General features: G+C 39.2%; 1 protein-coding gene across 11 annotated transcripts in view; it reads right to left on the minus strand.

The window, feature by feature from the left end:
* Positions 1 to 14,742, minus strand: part of DCAF6 (DDB1 and CUL4 associated factor 6) — a 93,721-nt gene that overhangs the window by 19,505 nt on the left and 59,474 nt on the right. For 10 of the 11 annotated variants that reach the window (XM_066261108.1, XM_066261106.1, XM_066261101.1 and 7 more), the window contains 4 exons: positions 8,175 to 8,292; positions 3,173 to 3,285; positions 1,667 to 1,753; positions 1,111 to 1,438 (listed from right to left, as the gene is read on the minus strand). In XM_066261108.1, the coding sequence (XP_066117205.1) occupies positions 1,111 to 1,438; positions 1,667 to 1,753; positions 3,173 to 3,285; positions 8,175 to 8,292 (646 nt within the window). The remainder of the gene's footprint in view (positions 1 to 1,110; positions 1,439 to 1,666; positions 1,754 to 3,172; positions 3,286 to 8,174; positions 8,293 to 14,742) is intronic. The other variant, XM_066261102.1, reaches the window with a different exon arrangement.

A 14,742-nucleotide genomic window follows, 5' to 3' on the forward strand; every position in this document is an offset into this window, starting at 1 on the left:
AAAGCTCAATAGAAAGATACTTCTGGTAATAGCCCCAAACTAAGGATAACATAACTTTAAGAAGTTTTAGATTCTCTGAGGCCCACTCTTTCCTCATATTCTCCTTTTTTGATGTTATATTACCATGTCTCAAAAAAAAAAAAATTCACCTTCGGTCAAGCATATATAAAACCTCTGCTTATTACATCAGTTTCCTCAGCTTATATACGGCAGATTTGGTATGAAAGTACTGTAATTAGCCTGGACAGAAGATGCTAAATAATGATTTTCTGCAAGTTTCCAATATCTATTAAAAATATAATTTTTAATTTAAACAAACAAATCTGGAAAGCGATATAGTACATTTTATTAAACAAATTGGATACTTGGCCCTGGCCAGTTGGCTCAATGGATAGAGCACTGTCCTGGCGCACTGAAGTCATGGGTTTGATCCCTGGTAAGGGCATGAATGAGAAGTAATCAATGAGTGCACAACTAAATGAAACTGAGTGGAACGAGTTGATGCTTCTCTTTCTCCATCAATCAATGAAAACATTTTAAATAGTGAATACTTAAATTTCATTTTCAATTACGACCTCAGTATCACTTTTGTTACATAAGTACAGAAAAAAAACAAGGACATGAGTTTGTTTATAAAATAGAAAACCTTAAATGCACCAACTTAGAATGCATAATGTTCTCAAAACAAGAACTGCTATCACACTGCCTTAACCTAGGGTCAATAGAAAAGCAGAAAAATTGAACAGTAAAAATATCCAGAAACCTGATCAAGGCCAGGATGTCAACAGGACAGTCTGCGGGCTAAATATAACCCTGACTGCACATGTGACCCACCGGTCACTGTCAGCGTTCCGTTCCCTGCCCTGGAAACTGAGTGAGGAGCAGCCTCAGCGCCCATAAGCGGAGTGGCGACTTCACTGCCCCTTGGTGCGCTTCTCTCAACGAGTGTGACGTGTGACATGACGCACAGTTTGAAAAGCTCTCTAAATTACACGACTCAGACACCCTTAAGGGAAGCAACTATCCAGAATGGAGAGACTGCTTTATGAGACTTTAAAGAAGGCTTTGTGAATATTTTTTACAGTTTATGTTAACTAAAAATTTACCCACCTATCGCCAGGTCCTGCTCGAAACCTGGCACCTGGGATGAGGACTGGGTCATCGTCACTGTCATCAGTGTCCTGGAGAGCAGAGTCAGTGGTCGACGTTTCCTCAGGGGGCACGGGCCTGCTGGCTTCTGTCTGTGACAGAGGCTCAGGGTCGAGGTCTCTGTGCTGGGCGGCCCTCTCAGTGCTGGTTTGGTCGGAAGTCCCCGGTTCTCTGCCTTCCTCAGACAAGACGGCATCTTCCGGAACCCCGGGAGGACTGTCAGGGTTGAAGTCGTTCCTGTCTCCTGAGCTGGCATCTGACGGCTCAGATGTGAACTTGTCTGATTGTGCTGTCAGAAAACAAAGCGGTGACAGATGGGCATGTTGGCAACCTTCGCTGTTGAAGCTGACTTCAAAGCTGACACAGACATTTTCTAAGATCAAGCCCAATTCCCCTGGACAGAGAAAAATTCCACAACACGTCTCTTTGGAAACAACCTCTAGCACTGGAAAGACGAACACAGATTAAGGCTTCCTGGTGTTGCACATGAAGCAGCTGTCTAAAGAGGACAACTCACCTGTGTCTGTGCGGCTCTGAGACAGGTCTTCTGCACATGCCCCTTCCCGGTCTGTCGTCACAGCCTCTGATGGCTCCTCAGGAGCTTCTGGGAAATAACCAAATGACCATTGCATCCAAAACACTTTTATTAAAATAACAACTTCATAGTCCAGATTTCTTTTTTTTTTTTTTTTGTATTTTTTCTGAAGTGAGAAGTGGGGAGGCAGTCAGCCTCTCGCATGTGCCTGACTGAGATCCACCCAGCATGTCCACCAGGGGGTGATCCTCTGCCCATCTGGAGCATTGCTCCACTGCAAACGGAGCCATTCTAGCAACTGAGGCGGAGGCCATGGAGCCATCCTCAGCACCCAGACCAACTTTGCTCCAATGGAGCCTTGGCTGCGGGAGGGAAAAGAGAGAGAGAAAGGAGAGGGGGAAGGGTGGAGAAGCAGATGGGCGCTTCTCCTGTGTACCCTGACCAGGAATCGAACCCGGGACTTCCACATGCCAGGCTGACACTCTACCGCTGAGCCAACCGGCCAATACTCCAGCTTTCTTATGTATAAGAGTTCTTAAGCTTTTTGGGGTCATAATAAAGGCTGACACTCAGCTAAGCCTCCTGTCAGTAAGCCGCAAATATAGACACAGAGGAAACCTCTGGCGGATGGTGCCTCAACACTGACAGTACTTGATCTTGCTTGTTTTCTAAACTTCACAAAATTTAACCCTAAAACTGAGTAGTTTTCTGCCCCTTAAGCAAGCATTTGGTATAATCTGAACTATCATGAACAATAGTAAAGTTGAACCTACTTTAAATCGTTTTGTCCATTGAAAATACCTAATTCTGGGATTTAACTCCAAGACTCATGAAGGATTAGTTTTTTGCTCCTAATTGGACATCTGCTTACCTAACTGGACAGTTGTCTTACACATATTTAATTCTTCTAAACTCTGTTACACTGAAGTAACCATTTTTAAAAAAAACAGAATTCATTTATTCCTTTATTAAGTTTTTATTGTTTCAGGCTCTTTGTTGGACTCTTTCATATAATGTTACATAAAAATATTCTAGAAAGGGGTTCTGAAAACTTCCCTTAATGGCACTTCCCGAATGAAATAGGATTCACTCATAACCCGTTTAAATCGTATTCCTTCTTTCTTTCCCTCCATAAAACCATTTATACTAAAAAAAATCAAGACAAATACTCTGCATTCCGCTGCTCAGTGTACACAGGGAAGAGCTGATGTGCACGGACAGTGACAGTTCACAAGCTGTTGGTATGATGACCATGTCTCCTGGCCACTGTGTCCGGAGGGGAGCTGGGCTACACTGAGACACCCCATCTGAAATACTGACAGTCCCTACCTGGTGCACCTGTTACCTGCTTGTCAATAGTAATAGCTAGACCAGAGGAAAAGTAATTTACTGAAAACAAGAAGCCAAAGGGCACCCTTGAGGGAACACAAAAACAGGAGGCCGTCCAACATTGGGGTTTTGTGATGACAATGCACAGTCTCAGCTTACCTGTCTTGTCTCCTGCTGGAGGTGGCTCTGAGCTCTGTGGGACCAGGGCCTCCTCCTGACCCTCAGGTTTGCCATGGGTCCCATTCCCTCTAGAACTGGAGGAAGTATTGCTCCTGTCGTCAAAACAAGACAAGTGGTGCCACCAGGAAATTAATAAATGTGAACTTGGGAGGATCATTTTTATAGTTTATAACTACAGAAGTAGTTAAAAAATTAAGGCTACAAATAAAATGTAGGATTTATTATTTTAATAGTACCTACAAAACATCACTTTTAGTAATCTAGGTGACTATTCTAATCCACTTTAACCTTTTTTTACAAGGAGACTTAAAAATGCAAAAGATTGCTTCTACGCTGTTCAAACGCTTCTATGATCAGCTATATAGTTTTACACGTCTCTCTCCTGAACTTCATACCTTAATTACATTGTCTCTCTTCTTACCCTTACAAGGGATGCTACTCCCAATCCAAGTCCTTAACGATTTTACAGACTTTGATCACATGTCCTTTCAGACTTTTTGTCCTAGGCTACTTTTAAATTAATACTTGAAAATAAAGGCCTAGACCTTTCTTCGGTCTTGCAACTGCCCTCTGCGGACCGGGTCCAGTTCTGGACTATTGTTCAAATGTGTCAGGTGACCGAGCACCACAGTCTGTACAAGTCCAGGATGTGTTTGGTATATTTTTAATACCCGCCTAATGATACCACAGTTCTGTTAGCATTTTTGTTGAGAGCAGAACACTAGACCATTTTAAAGAAACAATTTTCAATGAGTATTCTATGACAAGTAATGACATCACATATTGTAAGGAGGGAACTAAGTGGGAAAGAAAATAGAGGAAAACGTGTAACAGTCTGATTCACACTGAAATTGAATTCACAGAAATGCGACAAATTCTCAAATTTAGAATAAATAAACAAGGAAATAAAACTTGAGTTACGATAATTTAAAAAACTAATTATAAACAATAGCAGTGACTCAGTAAACAATGAAAATTATTGTGTTTTTTTGCCAATAGTTTATTTTAAAAACCCTATAGGTTAATTGTAATAATCAATTTGATTTTTTTTAAAGCATCCATGTATATAATATGGTATCTTTAAAAAAGAATGCGGACCCATCAAGGCATACAGAGAAAATGTCAGAAAGAACAGGCAGTGTTAAGTGTTACCTCAGTAGGATCACTGCCAGTAATTCTTTTGTGCTTTTCTGTAAAATCTGAAATTTATTTTGCAATTAGTATGTATTTCATTTTAACCGGAAATAATTGGTAAAGAAAAACTAATGTGACATATAAATCTTTTTTCTCATTGAGAAAGCTGTGACACAGGTATAAATAAAAGGCTCATGTAAAATACTTATGACAATTAAAACGTTATGGCACCGATGCAGGAATTGAGAGCCATTAGTTGGCAAGACAAAGTAACCAAGTAACTATAGTTAGCATCTGTTAATATAGCATTTTAAATCACAGAGAAATGAAGAAGTTGTTCAATAAATGGTACCGGGACAAAGGAACAGCCACATGGAAAAATTAAGCTATAGCTCTACAGCACATTTTATGGTGAAATAGGTTATAGAAGGATTAAACATATAATTTTTCACATAAAATCAAGAAAAAAAAAGACATACAAGAATAAACTTTCGCCTTGATCCTGGGAAGGACAAGGCTTTTCTAAGCATTAGCGCACGGGCTGCCACCAGAAAGCAAAACTACCAGAAAACTGAAAGACAAACAACAAATGGAAGTCAAATGGTATTATCCTCACTTAATCCTATAAACCAGGGGTCGGGAACCTATGGCTCGTGAGCCAGATGTGGCTCTTTTGATGGCTGCATCTGGCTCACAGACAAATCTTTAATAAAAAAATTATAACATTAAAAATATAAAACATTCTCATGTATTACAATCCATTCATTTCCTACCGCTCATGTTCATGGTTGCGCTCATGTTCATGGTTGCGGGTGGCTGGAGCCAATCACAGCTGTCCTCCGGGACAACACCAAATTTTTACTGGATAATGCGTAACGTACACGGGTCGTTGTATGGCTCTCATGGAATTACATTTTAAAATATGTGGCGTTCATGGCTCTCTCAGCCAAAAAGGTTCCCGACCCCTGCTATAAACAAATACCTATTATAAATCCCTAAAAGAAAGATGCACACCGAAGCAGGAAACTGTATAAAGGACCTGAAAGGCAATTTACAAACAATGATACTTGGAACTAACAAGTCTTTAGGGCCAATGTGGTGCTAAGTGCTATGCAGTTTTCCTGCATGGTCTCACTAAATCAACAACAACCTCTGAAGTGGGTTTTAGTAAATATGAGTTCTGAGTCCAAGCTCTTAGTCAGTGGGCGCTACTTACTCATCTGTCAAAGAAACTAAACCAGGAAGGAGCAAGACACCGTAGTGGCTGAGATGAAGATAAAACTGCATCTTTTCTTGAATTTCTCTTACAATGAATATCAAATACTCTCATACTCAGAAAAAAGGCTGATTACTTCTTTAATAAAGAAATAAGAAACTGATGAATGAGAGAATATAATTCAGTCAGTTTTTAGAGATGGAAAGTAGTATTGAAAAGAAGAGTGAGAGTGGATTTTTTCTAGAAAAAATAATGCTCAGATGAGATTCTTTACAAGAAATCAGCTCCTCTTTACGGAATCATGAGAACAGAAAAGACAAAAAGAATAAGAGGACAATCTTCTGTGATCCTAAATTATATATTAAGAAAAAGGGCCATAGATACCCTAATTTTAAAAAGCGGAGGTCTACCACTAGGGCTTGTGAAGAAATTCTACTGATTGCGCCTTCAAACATAGATACATACACAGAATGCCGTCTCGTCTACTACCCCTGCCCCTCCCAGCTCTATCTACGGCCTGTTTCTACACAGTGATCACAGTCATTGTCCTTTCAGTGTCCTCCTCACTTACCTGGCTGACCCTACCTGCCACTGCTCTCCCCTTTGGTCCTCCACTCAGCTACAAGTGTATGCTTCTCTTAAAGACCCTTGAACACAGTAGGTCTGCTCCTGCAGAGCCTTGTGGGGCTTCCTCTCTGCTCTTCCCTAGTTGGATGCACAGCTCCCTCTCACCCTCCCGATGCTGCTACCCACTCTGGGGGCCTGCCAGCCGCCCTCGCCTGCTCTACTTTGTTCCACAGCCATTAGTGCCTGCTGATACTACAGTTCACTGCTCCATTGTATGTCCTGTTGCAATCCTCCACCTAGAATGCGAGCTCCTGAAAGGCAGAGACTTTCTGCCTATTGTTTGCACTCATGCACTCCCGTGTCTATCATCTCTGTAGCACACAAGGTATTTGGTGATCTTTGAAAAGACTACCGAATTAAAGATTCTAATGTAAAATGCATACACACACAAGCACAAATGGAAATCAGTGAATTGGAATACATATATTATCATATATGAACATATAATTAATTATATATTAATAAACATTTAACTATATTATATATTATTCATACACATGTATTAACATATAACAATTATATTAATATATAGTCAAGTACATTAATATATTAATTATGCTGAATAATTAATATATTGGTTATAAAATGATTAATATAATTACTATATATAACATGTAATTATATTAACAAATTATATATTAAGAAAGATATATTAATATTAATAGGCTAATAGGAATAAATGTAAATAAAAGGGTCTGGAGGCAACCTGAAGAATACTGGGAAGAGAGACAATGGGAAAGAATATAAGAAGCCCACATAACTTGATTTAAAGAGTAAAATTTAACTAGATTAACAAGGAATAAACAATCAGAAATGTCATTAAAGAGCACCTATACAACCATTAAATACAAAGCTCAACCTTACTAGTAATCAACTAAATGAGACAAATGTTATTTTAAAATCAAATATACAAGTTAAAAATAAATGAATATATTGAACATTGGCCCAGAGACAGCAAAATGTGTACTTTCATGTGCTGCCAGTAAAATGTAATGACCCAAGATTCTTTTGAAAATAATTTGGCAACATCTTTGACTTAGACATGTGTGTTCATGTCTACAAAAAGGTAAGTAAACTCACTGTACAATTAAAGAGAAATGATCAAGTGAACCGTGGTACAGCTACTTGGTGGCTATTATACAGCCAGTAAAAGTCTTTAAGAATAAGCTATATAGTAATGTATAAATATTTACTTATTATAACATAAAGTCAAATAAATGCAGGGGAAAATATAGTATATTCAACATGATTAAAATTATGTTTTAAAACTCAAAACAGCCTGACCAGGCAGTGGCACAGTGGATAGAGTGTCAGACTGGGATGCGGAGGACCCAGGTTCGAGACCCTGAGCTCGCCAGCTTGAGTGCAGGCTCATCTGGTTTGAGCAAAGCTCACCAGCTTGGACCCAAGGTCGCTGGCTTGAGCAAGGGGTTACTCGGTCTGCTGTAGCCCCACGGTCAAGGCATGTATGAGAAAGCAATCAATGAACAACTAAGATGTCGCAACAAAAAACTAATGATTGATGCTTCTCATCTCTCTCCGTTCCTGTCTGTCTGTCCCTATCTATCCCTCTCTGTCTCTCTGTAAAAAAACAAAACAAAAAACTCAAAACAAAAATCATACATATATATATCTACATATACATACATACATAGGACCAAGACTGCAAAAAGCTCCAAAATGTTAGGTTTGTTATTTTTACACTAATGGTCTATAGGTGATTTTAATTCTTTTTATCTTTTGCATTTTCTGTCAAAAGGGATATTCCAGGACCAGCAATATCAGCATCACCTGGGAAGTTTCTAAAAATGCAAATTCTCGGACCCCTCCTCAAACTGAACTCTTGACAGTGGGGCCCAGTCATCTGTTTTAACAAGGTCTCCAAGTGATTCTAAAACATACATCATAGCAAAACAAGACATAAAGACGGTGAAGCGCCATAAATAATACCCAATACGATCCTACAAAATGGCTAAGAACATCTTTACAAAAACATGAACTTACCATTCATCTGTAAAGTTCAGTTTTATTGTGCTTGTAGTTGTTCCTTCTGTGCTGTAGTGCAAACTTAAAACTGGTTCACCTGTCCCTGGTTTGGGGTTCAGCTTTTCATTAGAGTTATCTGAAAATTGTGTTTAAAACATTTGAAAAAGTCTCTGAAACCAATAAAAAGATGACATTTCCTCAAATTTATAAAACTTATATTAGGTTGTCCTCGTCATAATTCTCACATCTGTTATGGTTCTCACTTCAAGTTCAAAGGCAAGCGTTACAGAACACTCCTATTCCAAGGCGGCATTGTATCGTGCTCTAGCTTTGTGTACACGACGCCCTTGGATTCAGATGGAAATCAAACACATTTGAGAACCATATTTCATCATTAGGGAATCAAAGAATATTAACATGCAATGACATACATTATAAACTGGCAACTTATTTATTTAATGGAATGCTCACAATTTTCTACTTCCGTTGCTAAAGCATCAAGAATAACTACCAGGGGCTCCTTCAGAAACAACGAGAAGATGCAAGAGCTCCGAAAGAAAACTCTTTCAAATTCACAGACTTACAATCTGGGGGAGGAGGAAGAAAATTTATTGTGCTTTGTAATTTTCTAAAACTCTCCAAGATCCTACATTTTGGTATATTTCATTTCCTCCTTTTCCTGGCTAATCATGCAAGGAATTTGATCTCTAAATTATAAAAATGGGAATTTCACTTTAATAACCTATAGGTAATTCCCATGACATACACCTACTTCAACAAATAAAATCTTTGTAAAATGGTAAATAAAATCAAGAAACTAAAGAAATTGACACAGACCACTTCAAAGCTACGCCCCCCAAGATTACATGGATATTCAAGGGCAAAATTAAATAGGGCTTTAATTTTTAACAGTTTGGGGAGCATTAAACTACAAAGGGAATACAAATTGCTAATAATCAAACATGTAACATTTTTGCAAGAGCCTGCAGAAAGAAAACTCTTCTGATACCATTTTTCTTGATACCACTCAAGTAGTTTGATAAAATGGTACTAGAAATTAGCTCTCTCTTGAAAGATAACAAAAGCAATAACTTAATAAACCGAAACTACTTGGGTTTTGTGGTTCTTAGGTCCACTTTACAATAAAAGATTTCTGTCTCTCTGGCCCACTTAAGAGAATCTCAGAGGACCTCTGCTCTAGGTTTCAGTCTGTGAGACAGGAGACCCCAAACTACAGCCTGCTGGCCGCATGCGGCCCTGAGGCCATTAATCCAGCCCCCGCCGCACTTCGGAAGGGGCACTTCTTTCATTGGTGAGCGAGAGGAGCACATTGACCATCTCATTAGCCAAAAGCAGGCCCATAGTTCCCATTGAAATACTGGTCAGTTTGTTGATTTAAATTTACTTGTTCTTTATTTTAAATACTGTATTTGTTCCCGTTTTGTTTTTTTTACTTTAAAATATGTGCAGTGTGCATAGGGATTTGTTCATAGTTTTTTTTATAGTAGGGCTCTCCAACAGTCTGAGGGACAGTGAAGTGGACCCCTGTGTAAAAAGTTTGGGGACTCTTGCTGTGGGAGGACAATAAGACCAGATCTGTGGGAGAACAAAAAAGGATTCTCTCCAAGAGGTTCTCTCTCAAGTTGATAACATCGTCTTTACCTGTGACTAGTGAGAAATCTTCTCCAATAACATCAACTACTATTTCAAAATGAAGAACTCTAAACCTGGTCTCCCAAAAGGTTAAATCACTGTTTTCTGAACTACTTTTGTTATGACTATGTCCTTGATATAAACAGCTGCTAGAAACTTTCAGATTCATTAATATAGTGTTTTAGAGAAGGTATTTTGCAAAATGTCATTCTGATCAAATAACAAACTTTTAGCTTAAAATAAAATGATCTTGCCTATCTTTGAAAATTTTGCTGTTTGTTAGTCATCTGTCCACATAGTTTTTCTTTATTCCTTGGTTATGTTGCTGACCTTTTTGTCCCACTGCAGCCAGAGTCCCGGTCACCTCTAGGCATCCGGAGTTGGTGAGGGCAGTGAGGTCAGACGCTCAGGGAAACCATGTGGCGGGCCTGGGGCCGATTCTTCCCTTACCTCACAACAGCTCATAAAGTGCCTACTATATTGACTTTCATTTTAAAGTAGAGGAGAAGTAAAAACCAAAGCAGGTATGTGAGAACTGCAGGACTGAATTTTCTAGATCCACTTTGGTCATAGAGGTAGAAGTTATGAGAAGCCTTATGAAATTGAAATGCTACATTAAAACTTTCCTTTAGAAGAAAATCAAAGAGAGTTATAGATACCTGCATGCTATGACTACAGGAATATAGTAAACAAAGAACTGTCAAGAGTTCAGAATGGTATATAAAACATCTTATTTAATACACAGGACTCACCAGCCTGGTGTAAAATCAGCCCATCTCTAAGTAGAATGCACTCCTCTGTCAGCTACAAAACTTCAGGCCTGAACCTAGGTATCTTTCTGCAGACTGCACACAAACAGGTGTCTCTGGCCACAATACCACCCAGAGCAGAATCCAGTGTCTCAACCAATGTGACAGGGAGAATCTCTCTGAGGTCTAGACTTCACCCCTCACGATGTCCCAGTCTTCTCTTCTTAGTTTAATGCTCCTCTGCTTGACCATTACAACATATCAGGTTGAACTTTCTCAGAGATAGAGATTCCTGGCTTACTAGTAAATTAATTCACAATTTGTTTCTGATAAAATGCATATTTTAAGCTATAAGTGTTTAAGAAAAATCTACTTTAAAAGACAAAAAACTTAAATACTTCTATTATATTTGAAAAAAATATTTGTAACCATTTCCATTTTCCCTAATTTGCGTTATTTGTTAAAGGTTGGATCAGCAAACACACTCTAAAACCTTTATTACTGAAAGCCTCATTTACATATATAATGCAGATACATACTACATACTTAAATATTTTGCTCAAACAAGATTTTAAGAGCCGTAAGGTTTAGAGCTGCTCAATACACAAATGACTATACAGAAAGCACCATCCCAACATTAATAAAACGTACTGAGCATCAGTACATCCCAGGAGAGATACGGATTCTTTCTTCCACCTGTGTAGCATCTGTCACCATCTCCGCCTGACAGGCGATGTGGCAACTGAGCAGGGTTTTCTTTTCTAGTTACCTAGGTTTCCTGCAATATGAAGATCCCACTTACTAAACTGACTTGGAAATAACTTGAATACAAAGTAGGAAATAAGAATGCTTGAATAATTAACTATTTTGATTGAGAAATATCAACTGATACTGTTGTTATTCCTCAGAAATGATGTGTAGCTCATTAATTCAGCAACTTAATATAACTGACAAAAGTTCTGGTGGCCAACCTGTGCCTCTGGCACCAGAGTCCTGAAAACCTGTGCTGTGGCGTCCTCCAGGGCACTCAGAGACTGAACTGTTTCGTCCTCCTCTGACAGTGTAGGAGAATAAAATTAGTTAAATCATAGTGCATTCAGCACAAGGCAGCGTGGTACGGGAAAATCACTTTTAACTTGCCCAAAACTGCTAAGTGGCCAGAGGGCCATTCTATACTGTTGAGTGATCAGTTATTAAAAACAGCTGATGAAGTTAACAGCTCAGAATGCTCATGATCAAGGTGAAGTACACCTAATTAAATGCTTCAGAAGCGCAGTAATAATCACATAAAAATCAAAACAATATATTGTAATGGAAAGACTTCATCTCGGGGGATTGGAAATGAATATCCAGTAACATAAGATTCTTGACTACTGACTATTATTGCTAACAGTCAATGGCAAATTCTAAAAGATCCTTTCCAGAAATGGCACAAAAGCCGTTTTGTCAGGTGAGTGCACTGGCGCACCAAGATACCTCAATATGAGCTGGAATGGAATTTGAAAGCAACTTCAACTTTATCTGCCTCATTAGGTATCTTCCAAGATTTTCATAGAAGAATCACCAATTAACTTTTTTTGGTAATGTATGTTTTCAAATCATTTAATCTCTGCATTTCCACGATGAAATTATATTCATTTGTGGTTCTGAAAAAACATGCTCAAATCCCTACAAAAAAAAAAAAAGAAATGTGCTAACAATAGTACAAAATATGCTATCTTGGTAACCAGGTTTGTATATGCTGTTAATTCTACACACCAATTGTTTTCTGAATCTCTTCACAGCTCTCCTACCTAATTTCTATCATCAGGTCAAAATCTCTGTTAACAGGAGAACCTCTAAGTCAGGGGTCCCCAAACTACGGCCCGCATGCGGCCCCCTGAGGCCATTTATCCGGCCCCCCCCGCCGCACTTCCGGAAGGGGCACCTCTTTCATTGGTGGTCAGTGAGAGGAGCATAGTTCCCATTGAAATACTGGTCAGTTTGTTGATTTAAATTTACTTGTTCTTTATTTTAAATATTGTATTTGTTCCCATTTTGTTTTTTTACTTTAAAATAAGGTATGTGCAGTGTGCATAGGGATTTGTTCATAGTTTTTTTTATAGTCCGGCCCTCCAACGGCCTGAGGGACAGTGAACTGGCCCCCTGTGTAAAAAGTTTGGGGACCCCTGCTCTAAGGGAATTAGTCTCTAGTCTGTTCGCCCTCCTCTGTGTGGAAGGAACCAGACCAGGCGATTCTCCCTAATTCACATCTTCCATTAGCTTCCTGACATTCTTAATATAAAATCCAAAACCTTAAAAATGTCCACAAGATCCTTCTCCATGTGGGCCCTCCCCACCATGATGTCAGAGCATGATCCAGCCACACTGGGTCCTCTGGTCAAACGCTGTGATTTCAGGCCCCAGCCCATGTTGTTCATGCTCCCCCCCCCCCCCCATCACCTGAAAGCCTGACCATCCTTCAGATTTTGGCTGTAATGTCTCATCTTCGGGGATGACTTCCTTGGCCCCCCTATCAGAAGAAATGAAGACTATCCCTTAATGTTCCCCACTGAACTGTTATTTCCTCTTTATGATACTCATCACACTTAGTATTTATTTGTTCATCACCTGTCTTTACTGTTAGATGAGGCAAAGCATAGTGGTAATGATCATAGACACCAGAGCCGAGCTGCTAGGGTCTGAATCTCACACCTAACACTTAGACATACTTATAGAGCATGACATTAGGCACACTTAGCCTAGTTTCTTAGTCTCTTGGCTTCAGTTTCCTCATCTGGAAAATGGAGATAATAAGAGCCTCTACTGGCCCTGGCTGGGTGGCTCAGTGGATAGAGTGTTGTCCCAGTGCAATGAGGTCACTAGTTCGATCCTTCAACAGGGCACATATGAGAAACAACCAAGGAGTGCACAACTAAATTGAACAAGTATTGATGCTTTTCTCTCTTTTTCTTTGCCCCTCTCTCTTCCCCCTTCTCTTTCTCTCTCTTAAATAATGGAAAAATTAAAAAAAAAATAGAGTCCCTACTGTATAAGGTTGTAGCGAGGATTAAGTAACATATAAAAATTGCTCAAAGTAATGTTTGGCACAAAGAAAATGTGATGTCAGTGTCTATATTGATGTCGTTGTTATGGTTAATCAACTCTATTATTACTAATATTAGCATTACTGCTGATCAACTCTATGTTCCAAGCATGGGTAGGGTTAGCTCTATGCACTTGGGTGTCCTTGTGCCAAGCCCAGCACTTGCAACAGGTAGACAGGCTTTTAAATACCAGCTAATTGCCTGACCTGTGGTGGAGCAGTGGATAAAGCATCGACCTGGAAATGCTGAGGTCGCCGGTTCGAAACCCGGGGCTTGCTTGGTCAAGGCACATATGGGAGTTGATGCTTCCTGCTCCTCCCCCCATCTCTCTCTCTCTCTCTTTCTCTCTCTCTCTCTCTCTCCTTTCTAAAATGAATAAATAAAATAAAAATAAAAATAAATACCAGCTAATTAATGAAATAGACATTTACAAACAGGGCTCCATCACTCACTTACTTCACTTGTCTATATTTTTTTGAAATCTTAGTTTCTTCACCAGAAAAATGAAGGCAATATTAGCATTTAGCTCATTAAGTGAGAACAAATGCGATAATGCATGCAAAATTCTTAACATAGGGCCACATACTAGGAACTCAAACATGTCAGTTATTCTTATAACAGATAACTCTGAATTCGAAAACAATCTGACTGGAGATATATAGATACTGATTTGGTTAGCAGGGGAGTGGACCAACGAGCAGGTGCAGTACAAATCAAACAGGGTTTAACTTCCAAAAGAACAAATACAGCTCTTCCCTGCTCTTTGAAAGTTCACGTTACACCGATCTATTTTGACAAAAAACCTGTATTAGTACTTGTTTTTGCTAACCAGAAAATATCCCAAGACCCTAGTTCTGGGCTTCCCTGCTTTTACTATCTGTGTTATTTTAGGTTTTATGTGTTATTTGGTATGATTTGGTCTGGAAACGTAAAAAACTTTTCAATATTAATTAATGGTAATTGTATCTTCACTTGAAGACATTTCGGCTTACTGAAGGCTTCATAGGGACGTTCTACCTTCAGAGAGCGGGGCAAACCCACGCGTCACTCCCTGGAAGAACCAGACTTAGCAGTTAGGGAGCAGGGGATGAGTTACCT

The sequence above is a fragment of the Saccopteryx bilineata genome, chromosome 2 (genome assembly GCF_036850765.1).
Source record: "Saccopteryx bilineata isolate mSacBil1 chromosome 2, mSacBil1_pri_phased_curated, whole genome shotgun sequence".
Lineage (NCBI taxonomy): Eukaryota > Metazoa > Chordata > Mammalia > Chiroptera > Emballonuridae > Saccopteryx > Saccopteryx bilineata.